Source organism: Telmatherina bonti (genome assembly GCF_933228915.1).
Source record: "Telmatherina bonti genome assembly, chromosome: 13".
Classification (NCBI taxonomy): Eukaryota; Metazoa; Chordata; class Actinopteri; order Atheriniformes; family Telmatherinidae; genus Telmatherina; species Telmatherina bonti.
The window spans coordinates 21,039,738-21,063,398 of NC_136611.1; the positions used below are offsets into that span (position 1 = coordinate 21,039,738).

General features: G+C 39.5%; 1 protein-coding gene across 1 annotated transcript in view; it reads left to right on the top strand.

Annotated features, from left to right (window-relative positions):
* Positions 1 to 23,450, top strand: part of pip5k1bb (phosphatidylinositol-4-phosphate 5-kinase, type I, beta b) — a 31,654-nt gene extending 8,204 nt beyond the window's left edge. The window contains exons 2-15 of the mRNA XM_079251985.1: positions 1,307 to 1,390; positions 1,507 to 1,575; positions 2,277 to 2,407; positions 6,809 to 6,926; positions 9,829 to 9,981; positions 10,842 to 11,141; positions 16,378 to 16,571; positions 16,938 to 17,018; positions 17,695 to 17,743; positions 17,856 to 17,940; positions 18,988 to 19,140; positions 21,177 to 21,303; positions 23,080 to 23,203; positions 23,291 to 23,450. Of these exons, the coding sequence (XP_079108111.1) occupies positions 1,507 to 1,575; positions 2,277 to 2,407; positions 6,809 to 6,926; positions 9,829 to 9,981; positions 10,842 to 11,141; positions 16,378 to 16,571; positions 16,938 to 17,018; positions 17,695 to 17,743; positions 17,856 to 17,940; positions 18,988 to 19,140; positions 21,177 to 21,303; positions 23,080 to 23,203; positions 23,291 to 23,293 (1,587 nt within the window). The 5' untranslated portion in view covers positions 1,307 to 1,390 and the 3' untranslated portion in view covers positions 23,294 to 23,450. The remainder of the gene's footprint in view (positions 1 to 1,306; positions 1,391 to 1,506; positions 1,576 to 2,276; positions 2,408 to 6,808; positions 6,927 to 9,828; positions 9,982 to 10,841; positions 11,142 to 16,377; positions 16,572 to 16,937; positions 17,019 to 17,694; positions 17,744 to 17,855; positions 17,941 to 18,987; positions 19,141 to 21,176; positions 21,304 to 23,079; positions 23,204 to 23,290) is intronic.
* The last annotated feature ends 211 nt before the right edge of the window (positions 23,451 to 23,661 follow it).

The following is a 23,661-nucleotide window of genomic DNA, read 5'->3' on the forward strand; positions in this document are numbered from 1 at the left end:
CAGAGCATGCAGCCAGTCACGCAAAGTAATGCCCCAGGTGGATCAACACCTCATTACCTACATTTGCCTCTATTGACACATTACATGATCAATAACAGGATTTTAAATGGCCTGTTTTGACTGAAGCTGAGACACAAGTTTTGTGTGACTGTGGATCAGCTCATACGTCTTCAGGAGGAACAGCATATCCTTTTAAAGCAATAGAAATGATATATGATGCACAGTCACAAACAGATGCAAATTGCTCTGTGCCGCCAGCCAAAATATGTGTTGTGGTATTTGTAGTAGAGAAGCTGGTGTACAGATAAGGCCTCTTGTCTGGAGATTATGATTCTTTTAATAGTGCATGTGAGCTTGCATTCACATTAAAGCAAATATCTTGTTGAAAATGGTTTTTTAATGTAGTCTGACCTGATGGAGAAGGGGACTGCTTAAGGGTGGACACGGCTGGTGAGGCAGAAAGACACTGTGTTTTATTTCAACTTTTGGCACCTTCAGGTGCATTTATATGCAGGTGAGATGGTCACTGCAGGCTTGCAAAGAGCTTCTTTGACATCTGAATTTTGCAAGTGTTTCTGCTTGGCTCTTTCTTCCCCTGCCTTTGTCCTGTTTTTGCCTGCTTTGTCAGACATACACTGAAGCACTGTCTCATTTACTGATGTCACCGTCTTATATTCTACGAAGAGCAAAAAAGAAGCAGAGACACAATAGGGGAAGGGAGATTGATTGACAAGGAGTGGTACAGTAAATTACATGGAGAGCATATGCAGAAAGAAGACACACAGGAGGGTTGTCACTTCATAAGGGCTCGCTTGTGCTATAAGCTGGGCAGCGGCTCACGCTTCCAGGGTTTTCGCTCATTGACACACACACTCTGCAGCTCTGCTGCTCTGTGACGCACAAGCACTGTTTTAAGTGTTGTATGAACACTATTATTTGTGAGGCGTTACAGTGACTAGCAGAAAAGTAATACTGCGCCAAAACAAGACTCTTACAAGAAGACCTTCAACAGTTATCGGACACAAGCATTTCATGTGTCACGAGTGTCAAAGCAAAATTGCCTCTCTTGTCAAGCAGTGATTAACAAGAGAGTGATGCCATTGAAATGGCCTTTAACTGAAAGGCATGCAAGTCTTTCACAGTTAATTAAGTTCCCTTTCGTGGTGGATGCATCCCCTCTTGTTTTCATTTTGTCATTGTCTAAACTTTGAAGCTGCTCAGCGTACTATAATGAAGTCTATAAGCGTGTCTTTGCCTTGAGTTTTATTACATAATGGCAACTTCCTATGCACCCAATCTCTTCCAGAGTCCCCTGATGACTGCTCAGCCTGACAATAAAAAGCTGTTGCCCTGATTGCTGTTTGTCAGGCACAGCTTATCGTCAAGCAAGGTATGTTTATGACCTTTCTGCAAATTAGATTTTATATAAGGTTATCAGATAAGTAATACCAATCATTTAACCACATTATGGTTTGTTTGTCTCTGTTTCTGTTGTGTCCTTTTTAGATGTCAACCACAACTGAAAATGGGCTAGGAGGGCCTCGGAGTACAGGCCGAGAGAAAACGTACAAGAAGGTAAAGCAGACAAGGTCCTCACTGTATTTGGTTTTTAGTTCCATGTTGTAGTGAATATGAAACTGGTCCCATAACATTTACTTTGGATTGCGGCTGATCAGAGTCCACAAATCCGAAAAGACCTTTTCTTCTAAGTCACTTGAGTGCTTTAAATGGACTTTTACTGGAGCACATAATGTCCTGACCTCTGCTGGGGCTGGCTGCCAGAGATCAGTCAAGTACTGGTCACACGCATTCTTTTCTTTTTTTTCTTTTCCGACTGTAGACGTCACTGTGTATGACAGCTTTTTTAAAAGATGTGACCATAAGGGACTCTGCAGTAGAGTTCAGGACTAAATAATGAGAACGTTTCTGTCCTAGCTGCTCAACAGCCATACAAGCACATTTTTCCAGCTTGTTAAAGCTGTAGTACCGGTAAGTTTGATGGTTCTGTGTGGAAATTATTCTGCATAGTTATAAATGTACTGCACAGACTGAATGAATGGACTTTGTGTTTAGGTTTAGTGTGTTTTTACTCTGTCACATATAAAATTGAGTATATTAAGTATGAATTTTAAGTCTGCAAATACCTCATTTCAGATGTTGCAGTGTTGTGGCTAAAGTAGCAGGGTTACCCTTTTTTCTCCATTAACTTGGGATAGCAGAGACTGTGTACTGCAGCCAAGCTAATGCAATGTTTTTTCTTCTATTTTCCCCTGAAGACCACGTCATCGGCCTTGAAAGGAGCTATTCAGCTCGGCATCGGTTATACAGTGGGAAACCTCACCTCCAAACCAGACAGAGACGTGCTTATGCAAGATTTCTATATGGTGGAGAGCGTCTTTCTACCCAGGTTGGTGCTAAAGACACTCAGGCTTACAGTCATACATCCTACATGAACAGCAACTTTTGTAATGTGCGCATTCAGAAAGACCTTGTCAACATATGAATTATTTGCCTAGTGGATGCTTGTACACCGTCATCAGAATAGCAGCCAAACTTTTGCATAAGCTCAATGTCATTTAACTGCAGGAGCTCATGAATCAGAAAGCTGCTTCATGAAAACAGACTATGTGTAGGAGGTAATTGGCTGGCAGTTTGATCAAAGACTCGACACTAAAGACCAAATTCTGCATTTTTTTTTCTTCTCAAATATTTTATGTCTGTGTCTTGAGGTAAAAAAAACCCAAAACAAATCTATTATTTATCGTACTCAGTAGATCCTGCAGCTGCTGGGTAGTCAAACTAAAGAAATTACTCCCCAACACCACACTGCCTCCGTCGTCATTCATCAGAAAAATGAATTTTGCAAGTCCACGTCATGGTGCATAACTATTCCAGTGGATTATCACAGCCAAGAAGTGTGAAATCAGCTTACTGTGTACCTCATACGGCCCCAGCGCACAGAATCGATCAGCATGCACAGGATGTCTTCACAGTAATAACACTTAAAGAAACATTTGAAATCATCTAGAGCAACCCCAGGAAGTCAATAAAAATGTAACTCATGCATCTTCACAAACAAACACTAATATGGTGCAGTGTTACATGTAATGCAGGTATAAACAATTAATTTGGAGCAGTAAATTCCCAGCTTTTGTTTTGGAAGGACTAACACTGACCTGTCAGATGAACTTGTTTTAGTTATGTTTTGCTCAGTGTGGCAAATGTTTCTATTGATCCACTTAACTCAAATGTTTCTATAGTTTATGAAGGAAAAATCTATGATCAGTACTAGTATTGATTTCTCCTGTCATGTTTACTCATTACCTGTTGTTATCAGAACATATTTCTGTTTCTGGAGTATTTGGCATGACAACAGCCTTTACAATAGGCTGTTTTAGATTATTTTGCTTTTTCACTACTCATTATCCATCACTCTGAAAATACATTTCAATTTTTATATATATTCTGATCACTATTTTTAATGTTTTAGATCATTTAAGGTGTTCTTTTCATATACACCTTTTATCTTCAGAGGAACCAAACGTACTGTCTTGTCGAGGGTGTTAACCATCGTAATGCAATGGGTTTTATTGTTTGACATTTGTTGTATGTCCAGACTGTTGATATTTGATATTCGTCTCTGCTAACAAATGTGTAACTTGGAAAAACTTGCAAAAGTCATATAAATGGATTAGTGGCCATCAACTGAAAGAGGTATCCATTATTCTGGGCCTGTTTGAACTCTGCAGCTTAGGGAGAGAATAAAGCCTGTTACATACTCCACGAGACGCAAGAACTGAGTTCTTGTTCTTGAGGCTGCAAGAACAAGAAAAAACGTCTTGTTCGGCAGTCCATACATACTCCACAAGAAGCACGTCTGCAGTGGGGAGGGATCACTGCGGGGGGCGATATCTGCTTTTACGCGCGATTAACCCGGTTGTTACCTCCGCCGAGGAGGTTGTTTTCCCCGGCGTCTTTTTGCTCAAGATAACTTAAAAGGTTTCGGATGGATTTTTATAAATATTTCAAGAGTTGTTGCAAATGTAAAAATGAAGAACTGATTAAATTCTGGGCTGCACGGTGGCGCAGTGGTTAGCACTGTGGCCTCACAGCAAGAAGGTCACTGGTTCAATCCTTGGCTGGTTTGGTCAGTGGCCTTTCTGTGTGGAGTTTGCATGTTCTCCCCGTGTATGCGTGGGTTCTCTCCGGGTACTCCGGCTTCCTCCCACCATCCAAACACATGCATGATAGGTTAATTGGTCACTCTAAATTGCCCCTAGGAATGGGTGTGAGCGTGAGTGGTTGTTCGTCTCTCTGTGTGGCCCTGCGATGGACTGGCGAGCTGTCCAGGGTGTACCCTGCCTGTCGCCCAAAGCCAGCTGGGATAGGCTCCAGCTTCCCCGCGACCCTGAATTGGAATAAGCGGTTCGGAAAATGAATGAATGAATGGGTAATGAATGTACAGATTAATGTTCAAAACTACCAGTTAAAGATGTAAAAATAATCTTACCATCAACATACCATATCATATCAACATATAAAATTGAAAATACTAGTGCCTCGAGTTTCTTTTTTTTTCTTTGTTTTTTTAGTTATTTGCAGTAAGTCGCCCAAAGCCAGCTGGGATAGGCTCCGGCTTCCCCGCGACCCTGAATTGGAATAAGCGGTTCGGAAAATGAATGAATGAATGAATGATTAAATTCTGGTGGTGATCAGGATCGCCGTTTGGATCCAGGAATGTTTTAAAAGGATTCTTAAACATTGTGCTTGGCGGAGGTTTCCGCTCTCCGAGTTTCTAGTTTCATATTTAACGAGCAGCTTCGTCCGCGGCAGGGCGGGTTGTGTACGCGGCTGGGTCCGAGTGTTTTAATGCCACATGTAAAAATGTTGGTACTTTCTCACCACCTCAATCATATTTTTTATCAAAACAATCCGTTTTGCCGGCAACAGCAAACACGTGGAAGCAGCAATTCCGCTTCATGCTTTCTCCATGTTAACCACGCCCACCTCCAATGTCCGACCAATCACACGATACTTCTCACAGCCCCGCAAGAAAAAAGTTCTGCCAGCCCGGTGTGTCAAGAACTGTCCTCAAACACGTCCGCGAGAACAAAATGACGTCATTTTCTTCTCGGAGCCTCGAGAACAAGAAAAAAGTTCTCGCTTCTCGTGGAGGATGTAACAGGCTTAAGAGTCCTATCAGGAAGTACTTTGTGGTTTACCTTTGAGATGCAGCACCAGGATATGCAAACTCAGTATGGTATATGCAAACCTGGGCTTGGCAAACACACTGACCTTCATTGCCCTGCTCAACAGTCAGACATTATTTTTGGTTGTGTAACAGCTTCACTGTTACGTACATTAAAATAAATTCACTATTGCCTGTTGTGGCTCTAAAGCACAAAATCTAAGAAGTTCAGAGGAAATTTGTTACATTACCTCCAACCTGATGCTGAATTTGACTAAAAAAAATCATTGCTCCAAAGCTGAGAAGGATAATAAAATAAAATTACACAATAAAAGACACAATGCATACAACATAATCTAGATAATAACTTCTTCATTGTGTTTCTGTTCTGATGTATAAAAACACATCCTCGCTGTTTCTGCTGAAGGACTAGCAGCTGATGCATGGCAACAGCTCTCTCCTCTTCTTCTTCTTGTCATTCTCCATTGGCTTTTCTGCGGCTTCTTATCCATTTAGTTTGGTTTTGGATTGCTGGACATGCCTCGTATCACACACACACACATACACACACACACACACACACACACACACACACACACACACACACACACATACACATGCTTGGCTTTTGTTTTTTTTTTTCTTTTTGTTGTGTATAACTATAGTAACCAGCACACCTTGCACAAGCATGTGGTTCCCTGATTACCCTGAATAAAACATTTCCATGTACCATACTGTTTGTTGTTAAATATTTTCCATGACAGAAAAGTGTTGCCCTCACACAACAAACAAAGCAGTCAAACTTCATTGTAGAGTAATCACATGTATCGAGTTACACAGCCAGCCTGACTGTTGCCTCCAGCCCATTATTGTATCCGCAGAAAACAACAACACAAGAGCCTTGTTACTCAGAACGCCGTCAGAGTAACCAGATTTAGAGATCTCCTGGAAAACAAATCTTTATTAACCTACTTCCACTCTTGGCACCAGCAAAACTGATTCTTTTGAGTTAATTCAATGAAAGACCGAGTGGCAGACTCCCTCTGACCCCATCGACAAGCTAAATCTAGTGTTGTGGTTTTCCTCTGGAACAGCAGCTAGGTCAGTCTTTGTCAAAGCCTGTCTAAGAACGTCTCACAGTCCAGTAAGGACTACAAAATATAGGTCATTGTGTTTTTCTTTTTATAAGCCTTTTCCAGGTTCTTTTTCCCTCTCTGAGAACGGGCTTATGAGCTGTGAGGTATTGTTTAGCTCCAGTAACCAGAGCCATCTCCAGTCTCCAGGCAAAGAACTCTACACTGTCCTGTTTGTCATCTCAGTGCTGGTGAATCCTGGTTTCCCACAGATGACTTTAGTAAAACTTGTTCATGCATGAATAGAGAAAGAGGGTCAATAGCCTCAGATTCCCTGCAGCAAAGATCAAGTGTTGGGGTTTGAGTTGCCTTTGCCTGTATTGCCCCTGTCTGCCTGATTGACCTTGCTAGGTTTTTTTTTTTTTTTTTTTTACTGATATGTTTTAATTTATTCTTTTATTTTAATTTGTGTAAGAATAATTTGTCTAACATATTGATTCTTTGTTTTTGTTTCTTCTGGGTTTGATTTTTCCATCACATTTACCAGTGAGGGAAGCAACTTGACCCCAGCTCATCACTATCCAGACTTCCGATTTAAGACCTATGCCCCTCTGGCTTTCCGCTACTTCAGAGATCTGTTTGGCATCAAACCAGACGACTACCTGGTAAGACCAAAGTCTTTCTGAGACCAAACAGATTGCCATTTGCTCCACTTTTATCTGTGTTCAAAGGGAGGAGGGCTGCAGTATAATGGTATACTGATATATAATGCGGGTCGAAAGGCACACTTTCCCTTTTGCGGTTCGGTTATAAACCTCTTCGATGGGATATAAATGCCTGGAAAACTTCTGTGGATGACCCAGAAGTTTAACATTTGATCGCAATTTACCCCACAGACTTTCATATGACCGTTACTGAGAAGATGTTGACAGTATAAGTGATAGTTCTGGGAGGCACCAGTGATCTGGTGGAGTTTTAAGGGCTGATGATACTAATAATACTGCAACAAACCTGACTCAGATCGATGGTAATTAGCCGACTCTTGTAGAGTTTGATGTCGAGCTCTGCAGGAGTATGCAAATGAAGTCAGATGTGAGTCAGCTGTGTTGCAGCAGGGAAACTCCCAACACTAGTTGCCCACTTATACTTTAGTAAACATTAGAAATACAGAATTTATTGCCTGTTTCCATATTCCATGCTAAGTTCAGCTAATTACTGTGTAGCTGCTGTTTGTCATTGGTCAGCTGTGATATTATGTTGCTGTCATTGTCTTATTCATTTTATTCTTTAACTCCCAGTAACAACTGAAGTTAGTGTAGTTCTCAAAATCTCATTAGCATCAGTCTCAGACAGGGCATGTTGTGTCTTTTTAAATGTCTCTTTGAACACTTTCATTTGTCTGATTTTGTTCTGCTGTTTCTGTATATGTAGCTATTAGAAACATAGAAATAGTTACAGTTCTTATGAAGATGACATGAGGGCCTGTTTATTGTTTTTTTTTCTGGTCTCCTTCCTACATGATGCTTATCTTTTCTCTCACTGAAGGCTTAATTGTAACATAATCTAGCATGTTTTTATTGAATAGTGGGTGGGTAATTCCAAACAGAAGGATGAAGTCAAAGCAGAACATTGGGTAGGTGGAGATATTGCAGCTAATGAGTGTGTGGCTTCATTATGTGAAAGGCAATCAGCACAGTGAAATGAAATCCACAGATTATTCTGTAGCTTTTTAAGGAATTGTGACTTTTCAAATGAAAACTTGCAAACGTGTTTTCGTTGGTGAAAATGTTCTCTGATAGAAACTTTGATTGCTCATCATCACCTTTATTGCTACTCCTCATACAGTGAGTATTGTTAATGAAAGCTGATGGACCAGTCTTCATTGTTACCACACCCATTACTGCTTTACATGAACAGTTGTGTTTAGACTTTGTCAGCCTGTTGTTGATTTACAATGTTGTATATCTATAAGTGGTAAAAGTATACAACTCTGATGTGACCTCATGAATCAAAAACTGCGTTTGAAAGCTAACTCAGTACACGTGCAAGAAAACATGCCCAGACTATAATACTACTACCACTATGTTTTAGTGATGAGACATAGTTTTGTAATAGTTATGATGAGAAAAAAAATCACAACAACCTTCATTTAGATTCATACTCATTAGAGTCATATATCCAACAGCCTGGTGGTATCTGATAATGGACAATAAGGGTCTCTTTCTCCTATTTCAGGACTTGTATGAATATTAGATAATATGCAGAAAATCTGAAGCATTCCAGATTTTTTTACACCACTGTACACTTTGTTCTTGGAGCAAAATTAGATTTTTGGGTGATGTTATTATGACTTTATCCTGTTATGACGCCGTCTTCCTATTTCCCTGTATGTCTAAGCCTTTTTATAAACTCGACCAGCTGCATTCTTGTTTTTGAATGCTAGATTTGTTTCTCTACATGTGACAATAGACAAAAGACTTGAAACTTCAAGGTAAAAAAAAAACAGGGGGGACTCCAACAGGCACTCAGTTTTGAGAGTCTGCCACCGATTGATTTGCTGGAGTTGATGATGAATTAATTCAGACAGAGGCCAAATAACAAAGTCTAATTAATAAAGGTGAAAGCAAACCCATACAAATGCAATAAACTGCAGATGTCTGTTGTGCCAGTAACTCAACGTGACTACAGTCATTCATCGGTAGAAGAGTCTCTTGGGGAGTGGGGGGGCAGATGCCTCCAGTGTTTTTCTTCTGAACATGTTGCTGTCATAACGCACTGATTAACATTTAACACTTTTCAACAGTCTGCTGATTCCACAGTCTGTCCTTCACCTTCTGATGCCACTTTTGGATGAATGCTCTCAATCTGTTATGTGAAATCTTTTATGTAATCCCCCCCCCCCCCTCTACCCTTATTGTCCCCTCCTGAGAAGATAATGTCACTGTTAATGTTGGCTGTCTTTTTGGGCTGTCACTTAGCCACAGAAGTGTGCATTACTTTAACTGATTGTACAAATACATGAATAAATATCTAGATGAAGTCGTGTCTACATTATGCTATCAAGTGTGTTTGGTGTGTTTTAATGGTTTTAGTGCTGAAATGTGCTAAAATGACTATTCAACTAATCACATTTATACACTGGCATGCACAGATCCTCAACTCAATCCTTTGGGGTAAATTTTAAACAAAACTCATTGTGAGATGTAATTTATGCTCTTATATGGGTGACTTGGAGGTTGTCTCACAACAACGGCCCTGTATAGACTTTTGTGTTTCCTGTGCTCATATTTCTTTGGCCCTGAGCCTAATGTCGGAAACATTTACCACAATTTATTTCTTCTAGTTCTGAATACACAGAAGATAAATCCGGAGTAGGATTTATTTAGTTATCTTTCCATATAAACTTTTATAATGTTTGTATAGTGTGTGTTTTAGTTTCCATGTTTAAAGCTGTTTTTGTTTGATTACATGATACACGAGACTGTTCTCTATAAACTTGACTAGTGTTTCATGTGAAAGAAACACATGAAACATTAAATTGCTTTGTTTATGTTTCTTTTTCGTCAGTACTCCCTTGTAAACGAGCCGCTGATTGAGCTGACCAACCCGGGGGCCAGCGGTTCTCTCTTCTACCTAACCAGTGATGATGAGTTTATCATCAAAACTGTCCAGCACAAAGAGGCCAAGTTTCTGCAAAGACTACTTCCTGGATACTACATGGTTAGTAACATATGTTTTATTGTAGTCTCCCATGTAATGTCCTGCTACCGTTTCACGTTTTCTGTCTGCGTGGGTCAGAAGTTTAAATGGATTTTCAGAAAATTGGCTAAATAAAATCAAAAGCTATGAGATAGTCTTATGGTGTTCAATTAAACTCTAATAAAGGGTTGTTTTGTGATCTAGTTAAACATGATTTATTAAGTTATCAGAGTAATAAGTCATAAGAGTAATAAGAGAACCTGGTCACAGAGAGTTAAAAAAAAAAGGGAAGATGAAACTTTGAAATACTATTATACAGTATTGTGATTTTTTTTTTTTTTTTAAGTTCCCAGCTATGCTCTAGCCCCCCCCCCCCCCCCCCCCCCCCCCCCCCCCCCCAACACCGTGACCCTGCAGTGGAAGGAGTGGGAATGAAAGTTTGGGCACATTCTCCCATTAAATCCAAAAGGAACATGTGTCCAAAGTTTTGACTGGTAGTGTAACTTATATGAAGTTTCAATTAAGGTATTTTTATAAAATGTACATGTTTAAGCATTTCTGCTCAGAAACTTGACTTATTAATTTATTGGCATCAGCTGCAGCCAGGCAAGCAGTGCAAATATGGGCAGGATTAATTTGCTTGTTAAGTGTAGCATATGTGTAAAGCCATATCTAGGCAATTTAAAGGGATTAATCTAATGGAAAACACACACACACACACACACACACAGACGCACACACACGCACACACACACACACACAGACTCTGATGTCAAACTGTTAGTTTTGCTTCATTAGCATCTTAACATAAATTGTGCCAAGAATATGAAATGGTGCATGTTGAGTGTAATTCTGACCACATGCTCTCTTTAAACCTACAGAACTTGAACCAGAATCCACGCACACTGCTGCCCAAGTTTTATGGCTTATACTGCATCCAGTCTGGTGGCATTAACATCCGGCTGGTGGTGATGAACAACGTGCTGCCTCGCTCTGTCAAAATGCACTACAAATATGACCTGAAGGGATCTACCTATAAGAGACGAGCGTCCAGGAAAGAGCGGGAGAAGGCCTGTCCGACCTACAAAGATCTGGACTTTCAGGACATGCATGAGGACGGGCTTTACTTTGACACAGAGACATACAACAACCTAATGAAGACTCTGCAGAGAGACTGCCTGGTAGGTGGTTTTGTCAGCATGTAGAGCTACAGTAAATGTGCTGGTGTACTGACTGACTGACTGACTGACTTTCTCGTAACTGCTTGTTCACTGCAGTTGAAGTGATAGAGCAAGCTTAGTATTTCCTTGAAGGAAGTGTTTAAGTGTTTCCTAAACTGTAATTTCTGCTGCATTTCTTTACTTTGCTAAAACGCTTTGACCTGTGTGCAGCAAAGCCTCACATGGAAATCACGTCATACAGTATTTGAGCTTAAAGGAATTTCTTTTGACCTGGTATTTCAGTGGAGTGAGGGGACATTGTTGTTGAAAAGAAACGTGGCCTCTTATTATAGAAACCAGTTAAAGAAGCTTAAAGTTGCAGCCCTGTAACAACATGTACTCAATCAGTACAGCGGTTTTAAACTTTGGATGGGATAAAAAAAGTTTTGAAATTAGGATTTTCCATAGGTTTACCAGTGGGAAAGCACTGTAATTTCACTCTACACACTAATTGTATTCATTTAAAGTCATTTGCCCAAAGTGTACACAAATATGTTTCAGTCAATGCCCGCTATAAAAACACTGAACACACTCAGAGATCAGTTCAAGGACAGTCTTCCAAAGAAAAGGCTTATGCATCTCTCTGTTTCAATGCAATGAAATAAGATTTTAATAGGAAAAAAACAGCATGTATAATGAGGTGCTGTTGAAAGGGAGCCTGGATAGTGGTGGTAGTAGAGTTTAGGGATGGTTTTGATGTTTGAGACGGAGAAGCGCTGCGTGTTAGGTGTTATGAGAGAGAATGAGGGCAGATTGGCTCAGAGATGTCAGGCAAAAGATTTATCAGCTCAAATCAATGATGCAGAAATTCAGGATGATATTATTTTGACAATATATGTCAAAATAATTCATAGTTGCCATTTGTTTTGGTGTTTGTCAGTTGCATTTCACAGACCTCACCAGGCTGGATTTCATGGTACACTGTATTGTTGAGGTTGATGGTGAAAGGAGAAACCATTTTAGGTTCAATATAGATTACCTTATTTTAAACTGCAAAATAGATTATTGGCCTTGCCGATAGTTTACTTCTTAGGTTTCCCTCTGGTTTGAGTTTTGAGAGAGATGTGCTGCATATTTAGACCACAAACATGCTCCTTAAATAAGGAAACAGGTTCATTTAATTGTAAAACTTTCACAGCGATACAGTAATTGTGAAACTGTACTTTGCAAACCTATCTGGGTCTACTGGGTAGGGCTATGATATTCCCACACTGAAGTAAAGAGCCCTTTGGACAAATTTATCGCTGCTGACGATTAGACTTGCAGATAACATTATAAGGTGTTTTATTCTCCTGTGTCTGGCTACTAATTTGAGAAAATGTTCAATATTTTGTCACACCATTTTCAGAACATTGAAGCGTCAGCAATCCGTTGTTTAAACTGGAGTATAATCAGGACGTTTCTGAAATTGTGGACCTTTCTGAGGAGAAAAACTTCCTGGCACAATTCCAGCCAGGCTGGTTCAACCTGTGTAACCTGAAAGTGCTGCATGGGATTTCCATTATGCTTGATTTAATGTTTCAGTTTATAATGAGTTTATAAAGTTTATAAAGGAAAGGAATTCCTGATTGATACTGCATGGACAAGAATTAGAGGTAATGAGCGGTGTGATGTCGTGGGTATATTTAGTTGGGCCTGTTAGGCTTCAGGACACTTTTTTCTCTCATCTTATCTTTAAGCTGCACAAAAAAGTGACTAAATTAGATGAAATTATTCAGTAACAATTCGATATTGCCCTTTTGGTAATGCAAAGTGCGCTTCAAGGAAAGATGTGCAAACATGTGTGAACAACTGTTGCTTTCCCACCTTTTAAATCCAACACTATCCCACTCACAAGCTTTCATGGTCTTGCAATGTTGAGTTGCATTGAGACTTCCATAAAGTTTATGTTTTCTCCTCTGGTTATAACCCTTCATGTCATCACTTACCAATATGTTGACTTTTTCAATGCTGCCTGTTTTCTTGTTAATATTTGTTAAAGCAAACTGTGGCCAAAATCATGTCTTCACCTTGTGCAAAGTCACCTCTTCCTTAATATTTAACCTGGCAGCACACAGAGCATGCAGGTTGTGTCACGATATGCCTCCAGCATGTCTACCCTCCTGCAGTAAATATGTGTTATATTTTGTGTTTATAAGGTTTGTGGTGTTGTTTGTGTGTTTGTGCCTGTTACGCAGCAGCTGTTACAGCCTCTGGGCTGTATAGTTTGTTATTGTCAGGGCTTCCTGTGCTCGCCTCCTAAGCGGGAAGCAAAGTGCCCTCTAAGCAGAATCTCTGTCTATTTCCATGAGTAAGCAGCTAACCCCGTCACCCTAGGAGGGGACCTATACACAGAGGAAAGGGCAGCAGAAGCCAAGCAACAGGGGTGAGGCTGTGAAGTGAATGAAGAAGTGAAAAAAAATGTCATTTTTTCTAAAACCGAACCAAGTTATTATAGATTTATGGAGCTTGGAAAGCTCTGGTTCTTATTTGAGGGATGTAGGAGATCAGGGTTGAGCTAGATGCAGACCATGCATGTGTTTCTGCTGCATGGGACCCTCATTGGAAAATACAGGCCATGCCGTCTTTCTTTTAAGTATCTTCTCTCCATTACTCTGCAGCTCTCTGGATATTCCCCAAATGCTAAAACAGCATGAGGCATTAATAATTCATGTTGAACTTACAGGGAGAGTGGAACAGAGAGGGTTTATTCTGGCTTGAGTGTGTGTTGGCAATACTGGTGTGCGATTTGTAACTGAGAAGAGAATCCCTGTTGCATTACAGAGATGGCAGCGGCCGACAGCGAGACAAACATTACGGTGACGGTGATGTGGACGACGACGTCAAGCTGTTCGCAGAGATTTGCTCACGGCACATGTTTGACAGAGGAGGCTTGGACAGCCTGGGGAAAGCTCAGGCCAAATGGCATCAACATATTTTCTAGTTTGTGTTTTACAAGACAGTCCTTACATTTAAAGCACATACAATCGAGGAAATGGAAGGATCCTGTCAATGCAGGATTGAAAGAATAATAATGGCTGAGTCGGCAATTAGTGTCAGCGATTTACTCTCTTATTTTGAGATGTGAGTATGGTGATTTCTTAGGAGTAAATGTGAATTTGTTTTTCTCTTTACATGAAGAAATAACTTTTTTAATCAAAGCTGTTCCGTCTTATTTCTCTGATAATTTAGTAACAGATTCTTCAAACAAACTTGGTATATGAAATAAATTGTGTCTTAGAATGACAAGGATTTTATTTCATTCACCGATTTATATAATCTAAGACTGAACTCCATTTTTGTGTAGTTTATTTATGAATAAGTGCTGTACAGTTCAACATCTGAAACATTTAAAGTAATCAACGACCAGAAATTTTAGTTTAGAAATTTCTTTCAGGAATAAAAGACAAAAAAACTCAAAAAACAGCGTCAACATGGCAAAGTTTGCAAGAGCTGTGCTTCGTTCACCGTAAAAATGGTGAATAATTAAGTCTGCGTACCTTAATCATCCTGCACAACTGACTAAATTTGTGTAATAAAAAGATTGTGTGTCTAAATTCTTTATATTATGACTTTGGAGAAGGGGAAACACATGAATTATGAATGGATACTTAAGCAGGAGGATCACAAAATTTATCATTACTAGCACAGAGGTAGGCTGGTGGATTGCTACAGGGTGAGATACTCGGAGATGCAGCTGAGGATTAAGGCTTTGCCATTCATTGTAGAAAAACTAAATTGTCTATTTTTTGAGAGTAGAGGTAAGTTGTCCGGGGGAGATGCCCAAGAAGCTGACTGGTAATATTTCTCAAGGTCAGTGACAGTGTTGCTGAAATTCAGAATTTTCAAAAATAACATAGAAACTTAGCAGTTTTCTGTTTTCCGTGATGGTTTGATTGTTTTCTGAGGAAAGCTGGGGCCCAGACACATAGTAATGTCTTTCTGTAGGCAGCATGGTGTGTGGCTCTATTCAAAATGGATGCAGCTTGAATAGACTGAGGGAGTTTGAGTGAGGGATGCAAATTGTTGATATGGCAGAGGCAAAGCACAGACAAAAGCCTCAGTGTTTTGTTTCAGGCGTTTGTGTGTTTTCAGGCATTTGTATGAATCTATTTGCTGTAATCTTTATACCATCCATTTTTCTGTTACAGATGAAACCTAATTAACTCTTCTAATATTAATACTGATGATGATGATGATGTCATTTTTTTAACACATGGATCATAAAACCAGAAATTGCTTCTGACTTATGCTGATTTCAGGTCACAGAGCTGTCTCAGACTTATTTTACTGCTTTCAGTTTTATACAGCAGGAAATTATTTAAGTACTATTTGTGTGTCAAAGACCAAGATCATTACATATTATGTATAGTTGCACTTCAGTTTATCTGAATTTTCTTTATTTTATTTAAAGGGAGGATGGGAACCACTACAGTTATAGTTGCTGAGGTTATTGCTCCTCCATTAACTCCTGATTGTTCCCATTTTTTAAAAACTCTATCATATTAATTCTTTATCATTTAAATAAAAAAGAAAAGCAGCCTATAGGTAATAAAATAAGACAGCTAATCAGAATTCACAGATATTTCCAAACACAAGAGTGATCACAAGTTTTGCTGCAGTTACCTTGATTTTTATTGGGAGGAGACCATATTGAGCCATTTGGCATTTAAACTGTATTGAAGAATGGTGTTCTCAGTATAATGCACTCTATTACTATAATTAGTCAAGAGGAATTAATCATTATAACCCCCCCCCCCCCCAGTCTGGGTCATAAGATAAGCCTAGCTACAAGGTAGTGATCCTTTTCATTTCTCTCTCTCTGCTCTGTCTCGCCATACTGTAAGACTGCTTTTCTTGAGAACTAGGGAACATGCAGTAAAAGTCTCTGGGAAACTGGGCTAAAGGCGCTCAGACAGGTCAATATGTAACACTTGGCTTAGTGTGGAGAAGCACCTTGTTTATTTAGCTCAGAACTGGTTTAAACAGAGATTTTCTTTTGCTCTCTCTCGTCTTTCTTGGCATGCAAATGTGTTTGGAGGGTGAAAGTGTTTTGGAGGTAAAAAGGAAAAAAATAAACTTATTGATGTCTTTATATTTACTGTTGGGGAGCTGATGGTAAAGCAGCTCTTCTTGTGGTGGGGGAGCAATCAGTGCAGCAGGAGGCTCTGGTGCAATCATGCATTTGCTCTAATAATGATTTTTTATGTTGCAATAGGTGCTGGAAAGTTTTAAAATCATGGACTACAGTCTGCTGCTGGGAGTACACGTTTTGGACCAGAGTCACAGGGATGGGGGCGAGGCAGGCGGGGACGGCAGGAGGCCCGTGGGTCAGAGGGTGCTTTACTCCACTGCCATGGAGTCCATCCAAGGAGACGGCAAAGCAGCTGAAGCCCTCACCACGGACGACACGTGAGTTGACTCAGCTGGGGGGGAAATACACAAACACACAATATATTATAGTCTCATATTAAGGCTGTCTGCCTCTTTATTCCCTACTTTTTCTCTCTCACACACACACACAGTTATACAAGCGTGTTCATACCTCAGCCAGGCATGCTGTCAGCCTCTCATATAACCATAGCTACACAAATACAAACACAGTCGCTGTTTTGCGTATCTACAGCAATACACACAGATGTAAATAGCACAAGTACCTCTTTTACAAACACTTGTAAAAGTCAGGGATCACACTGGATTCATTTGAACAATGTTTCAAGCATCACAGAGGAGCAGTAGCTGTTGTCTGACTTCTGCTGTGCTTTTGCTCCGTTTTAGGATGGGCGGCATCCCTGCCAAAACACACAAAGAAAAGCTGTTCATCTTTCTGGGTATCATTGACATCCTACAGTCTTACAGGTACTGATCCTAATGAAATGAAATAAAATGAATATGTTGTATGTACTGCATATTTCCACCACTGGCGCTGTCTTCACTGATGACTGTAAGATCCTCAGAACCGCAGCTATTTTGTTTCTCCAACAATATGGCATCCACAGTACCAGTCAAGAGTTTGGACACATTTTTTTCATTAAATCCAATGGGAAAATGTGTCCAAACTTTAGACCAGTGGTATGTGTATATATAGTAATTACTTACAGCATGTTATAATGAATTATTAGAAATATAAAGCATTTTACAATCATCCTAAAACAAGTCAAACCTCTCCTATCGAATGGGATTTAATTGTCCACAAGCTAATGCATCGGATGCACACAACATGGGCGAAGAATGAAGAACAGGCATAATTTTGATAACTTTTTATTTATTTATTTTTTTTTTTACAGTATTTCAGGTAGATTGCCTCTTTTGGAGGAAAATGTAAATGGTTGGGTTTCTAAAACTTTTTTTTTTACTTAACTTCCTAATATTACTCTGGGTTTAAGCCTCATTATTGGGAAAGGATGAAACACCTGTTTTTGATCATATCTGACGTTTTTTTTGTTTTTTTTTTTAAGTTTAACTGAAGTCAAAGGGAAATTACACCAATGCATGTGATGGTTAAAAGACATCTTTTTGCTTTGTTTCTCTGCAGGTTCATTAAAAAGTTGGAGCACTCGTGGAAAGCTCTGGTGTACGATGGTGTAAGTTGATAGCTCTCCCATATCTGACACTGCGGCTTTTATGAATGTGCCTTTCATGTGGCTACAGCCTTCTCATGTCTGAAACACAGCACTTTCTGTTCCTTGTTTGCAGGACTCCATCTCAGTCCACCGACCTGGGTTTTACGCAAGCCGTTTCCTCAAGTTCATGAGCACGCGGGTCTTCAGGAAGTCACATCGTAAGTCGCTCATGCCTTAACAGTAAGAGAAAGGGCAAATGGAAAAAAGCAGGAAATCCCTACCTGATAAGTAGGCTGAATCTCTGAACAGATTTCATGATGATGACATTTAAAGGACAAATTAACCTTCCCTTCTCCTGTCTGAGGTTGCATTACACTAACTGTTCTTTTTAGTTGATTATTTTATATATGAACAGTCATGATTAAACTTTTAAAAAAGTAAAAGAAACATGTGAGATGTGTAAAAAATCAAGTTCATGCTACCCCTTTCAATCCAATCATTACCCTTTTTTTAGCAGCAGTCAGACTGTTGAGAAGTGGCCATGCAGAACTGATGGATCTTTGAAAAGCTACAGCATTGACTGTAGACATGTTCTATGAGTTTGTCCATGGTATCATGTGAGTGCCGGGGGGTGAAGCCAGGAAGCTGGTTTGGAATTTCATATCAAAATCAAATATAGTAACAATTGTTATGCAAATATGCAGGACCCCCTGTGGAAATTAGCAAGGCTGAGTCACTGATTTGAGGATTTAGCCACGCTGTTAAACACTGCCAAGTCCTGCCAGAGGGAGATGACAGGAAAGGATTTTATTTCATGCCCTGCCTGGGGGGGCACAGTAAAGGCGGTTTTGAGGACACTTGTACATTTTAACAGCTAATTATGGAGATTTGAGTTTCATTGTGTGAGCCTTGCACCCAATTATCTGCTTTTAAAAAAAAAATAAAAAATTTAGTCACATAATTAAATCACATAATATACAACAAATGCATTTAGTACAAACATAACATTATATAGTGGCTAAAAGGTACAGGCTGAAGTGCAATGCTTATATTTAAGCTTGTCCTATTTAAAAACTTAAACTACCCATCAATGTACTGTAGTATTACAAAAAAATTTCAATAAAACCAAAACAAACAAGAAGAAAATCAATAATCAGTAAAGAATCAAATGAAAATCAAATGCTTCTGGATCTACCTCCCTAAATCTCACATTTCTTTCCTTTTCTTGACTTCTGTGCTTCTGTTTTTGTTTTCTTGCTCCACAGCTATTCGATTCTCCCCTTCAAAGAGGACTCGCACTTCCATCCCTGCTCTGAAGTCGTCCTCACAGGAGATCCTTTCATCAGATGAGAGGAATGAGGAGGACAGGAGGGACAGGCTGGGAGGGGCTCGCAGCCTGGCTAGTCTGGATGGACAAGGTAAACAAAACGGCTTAAAAAACAGATAAATAACACCTCACTTTGAAGCCATTTTCGCCTCATATGTTGAGTCAGAACAGCCTCCACCTGATGTTTGATAACATTGAGGCATGCTCATAGAACTACCTTGTTAATGGAATTTGCACTAACAAATGAAACATTATTATCATGTCCCACTTTAGGCTGCCTCCCCAACCCCATTGGACCCTCCATTCAGAAACAACAAAGGTCCATTAGCAGCCACTTTTATTCAGCCAGAAAACCAGTGTCCGTTTAGCTCTGCCCCACAGCAAAGCTGCACCTGGTTGATAGTGTTCTGTCATGTTAGAAAAAGACAGAATCCCCCTTGTTCCATTTTTTTTCTCGCTTCCCTGCATTCCCTGTGCACATATGCATATGTTAAAATCAAATTACTTCTAGTTTTCGTTATGTCTTTCTTCATTTTCCTTGTGACCACAATGTGACCTGAGTCCAAGAAAGAGTATAAAAAATGATGAAATGCAGCAGCTGCATCTGACCTTTGTTTGGGGATATGATTAAAGAGTATTAGCCAACGCCACTGCGATAGAGACAAGGGTGTGGACGTAAAGAGGAATCGTACCATCGCACGTCTACTTTGCTTTCCTAACTGAGGACTCTCCCACCAGCATCTCCAGCTGTGACACTGCATACTGTACTACAAAGCAAATTGGATTGTCACACTTCCTGATTTGCTTTCTATGGTTACTAAATTAGTCTAAAATGGGACAGAGGAAATTTCGTTTACTCTGAAGGGAGAGGCTGCTTCAGAGAAATGTCAATTTCACTGGAACTTTCTGATGAGTTAAATTAATTTCTTGTTCCTTTACCTTGTCTCCGTCATTAGGGTTTTGTTTTAAATGTTGACGCCCACAATGGAAAGTGCAGCAGCAACACGGGGTAAACTGGGGGTCCACAACCATGTTCTCATTTTCAGTGTGTCCACATTAGTGGATAAAGTTTTGGACAGCTGTGATAAAAAGTTCTGAAAAGCTGCAAATTCTTGTTGCAGACTGCAATTCTGTTGTTTTGTTTCGACATTTTCAGTGTTTTCATCCACCAGAAGGCTTCTGGTTCAGTGATTATTGGGCTATCTTGAATGAACTGCTCATTTTTTAGTGAGGCATACATTTGGGGATTGTGAGGGCTTTAACAAAGGTTTTGTTTTTTTTTTGGTTTTTTTAAAAAAAAAAAGTTCTTTTATTTATTTATTTTTTATAGACACTGATGCTTGCTTCCAGATTTGCTTGTACATGATAACATTAACTCACCATCCTACTTCCTAAGAAATGTGATGCAAGTTAAACAGAAAATTGAACCATAAAATTCTGCATTTTTCTTTCTTTCTTTCTTTCTTAAACAAAAAAAAACACACACACCTTTTCACCTCATTTCTTATCAAGAATCTATTTTAGATATTTGCAACTCTCCTTCTCTGAATTGTTTAGTATAGACTCGGGGGGGATTTTCATGCAGGTGTCACTGCACAACAAAACCATGAATCTTGCTGTAAAAGATCTGGCTTTTGGTTTGTCTATAAAACTAAACCAACATGCATTTCTCAGAAAACTTTTCATCTGTCTTGAACCCTGATGTTCCATCCCTTAATTACATTACAAACTAAATTTGTATGAGCCAAGAATAACAATCAGACCTTTTAGGAAGCCAAAACCTCTGATTGTTTGGACAAAGTGTGACTGGTCAGAGTAATTACAAAAGATTGAAGTTTGTACCACCACGTAAAAAAAAAAAAAAACAAAGAAAGAAAAGAAGAATTTCCCATTTCTTGTGGTTCCTAAAATTTCAAATGATTTTTAAAAGGCATTTTTCAGGTATTCATCATATATTTTGTCAGATCTGATTAAATTGGACATTCAATAAAAAAAATAAAAAGATGAATAAAAAAAGAAGCCTTGTGGTGTGCAGTGTGTGTGTGTGTGTGTGTGACTGGATGCAATATGGTTTCATAAAAGGGGATAGCAAAGAAAATAAACTGACACTGTACATTTTCTTCTCAGCTGTGTTCGGTTCATATCATCGTCCAGATTTGGTTCCTGCCAACCCTTTTTCCTACGAGGGCTCCTCCATGGGAACCATCTCCACCTCCTCCATCTTTGTTAATGTGGACAACCAAACAGAAGAGAGGTACAGCCCCCGTTTTGTTTACCTGTTCATCTTTCTCTTATATTATTCTAAATTGTGTCATCCTTAAAGTATGTTGCACGGTTACTTTAAATGATATGGAAGGCACGCCCAACACACACACTTGCGTGCTCAAACACTCCCATATTATTGCCACTTGTACTCTGACATCACATGGCCTTATTAGTGACGTGCGTCATGGAACTGGTGATTCAGTGGCCTTGCCAGCATTCATCAAATAAACTTACACACATTCTACACAAATATATTTCATGGACAGAGCCATCGAAGAAAGAATGAGGCCTTTTTAATTTACAGAGAAGAAAACATACCCCAGATAGCAAATCCTCTATTAAAAGCAATATTTGCTTTTGCCTTAAGAAACCTGCCTTTGGCCTTAATAGTTTAACCAGACGGTTTTTCAAATTGGAGATTGTTAAAATGCTACAGCACTGACTAAACATTGCAGACCTTTCTGAGTTAGATATTATCTCACTCTGTCTTGGGAAGTTGGGTAAAAATTACAAATGAGTTTTCCATTAACAGGATTTATTATACCTCCAACCCCTATTTGTCACACCTCTCTTTGCCAACAGACAATGTCATTTTTCTTTCTCTCTTCTTTGTCTTCTTTCTTTCAGCTTCTTTGTTCTCTGCCCTCTACTTCTTTTGCAAGGCTGTGACTTGCCCCGTATCGTCCCTCTCGTCAGTCACCTGCTGCTGCCCTGACATTGTACTCACAACTGTTTTCATAAATATTTAAACAGCAGCTTTGACAAGGTCTTACTTGGTGCTATTATAAAGGACAAATACTGTGACAAGAGGACAGGCAGTGCAGGAGACTATATATCGGCCAGCAATATTTCCGCTCTGACAGCTGGTTGGCCTGTGTCAGTAGTAGCTTTGTCAAGTGTCAAGGTACATCAAGTTGCTTATCTTCATTTGTCAGAATCTACAACTACAAAGATCTCTTCATGCATTTCTTACTGACTTAAAAAAAAATCTTATGCCATAAAAGAGATACTACTCATTCCTGACTTTCTCATTCCTTTTATGAAAACCGTGTTCTTGACGCCCCCTAGTGGCTGCAGTAGAGCTCTACATGGAACTACATGATGAAGACTGCACTTTGCTGAATTGAAGAGACATATTTCTACTTTCTATTTTTTTTGCTTTTTATTATTCAGAAATTTTTTTTTTTTTATCTATATACACAGCATATAAATATGTGTTAAAGATTATTTTTTGTTTGGACATTATTGGGCCTCATAAACCAGAATTCTCTTCACTTTCTCATAGCATAACATAACAGGATCCTCTGTTCATCAATGGCTTTGCTAAAAACAAAAAAAAATGGTGCCATGCTTTGTTTCATACCAAATAATGAAAAATAATTGAAAATGATAAAGTAGTCATTTTTTTGTATTATTTTTTTCATATTTCTGAGGCCAAAAGGGGCCGTTGGCATCATACATCTTCTAAACTCCCAAGTAAATCATTCCAAGCAAATCTTCCTTGTCATCGGGAGATTTACTTCACTTCCTTTGAGACATTTCAGTGTCTGAGTGTTTCATGTGAGGCCTGATCCCAGACAGGTTCCCTGTCCTGCTCTCAGTCAGATCACCTCGTTTTGCTCTTTGATGTCCAAGTCTGCAATAGTGTGTGATTTGTTCCTGGAGTACGTGTTTTTCTCTGTTTATACAGCTGCTTTACTTTAGCCGCAGACAGTAAACTCTCTGGGCCGTCTACAAGTTCACATGTTGATGTGTTGTGTTTCAGAGACAATGTTGCATCCAGCTCCACATTCACTCTAGAGGACAGCGCTATCTGCCTCACTTCCGAGCAGAGCACCATGGATGTGGACATTGATCGTGATGATGGATCTGTTCTTGATGTGTACTTGGTGAGGCATTGAGAACCAGTAATTCATGTCATGCTTATTGGTGTTCTTTAACCATAACTCCATTTCCCCCTCTCTGTTACTTCACAGTGAAAATAGCAGCTTCAAATCCTCCATTTCCTCCTGCCACCTATAAGACAATCACTGCACTCCATTCGACATGCCAGGCAGATATCGGACTCCATTTTCAGTGCTGCTAGATCCATGTTGCCACTTGTACTTGCCAACACATACAGCTCCTACAATAATTCCCACTGGTTGATGGACTTAAAGAACCTGAAAAGTCACAGCAATGGAGCTGCGACAGGAACCATGTGACACTATAATGTGCTGAACACCAGGCTGAATTGAGTGTTGCTTTTAGAGCACGCAATAAGGTGGTGCCATTTTTTATATATGTATACTGTTCAAAGATTTGAACTTTTCCTATATACGTGTGTGTTTGTGTATGTGTGTGTATA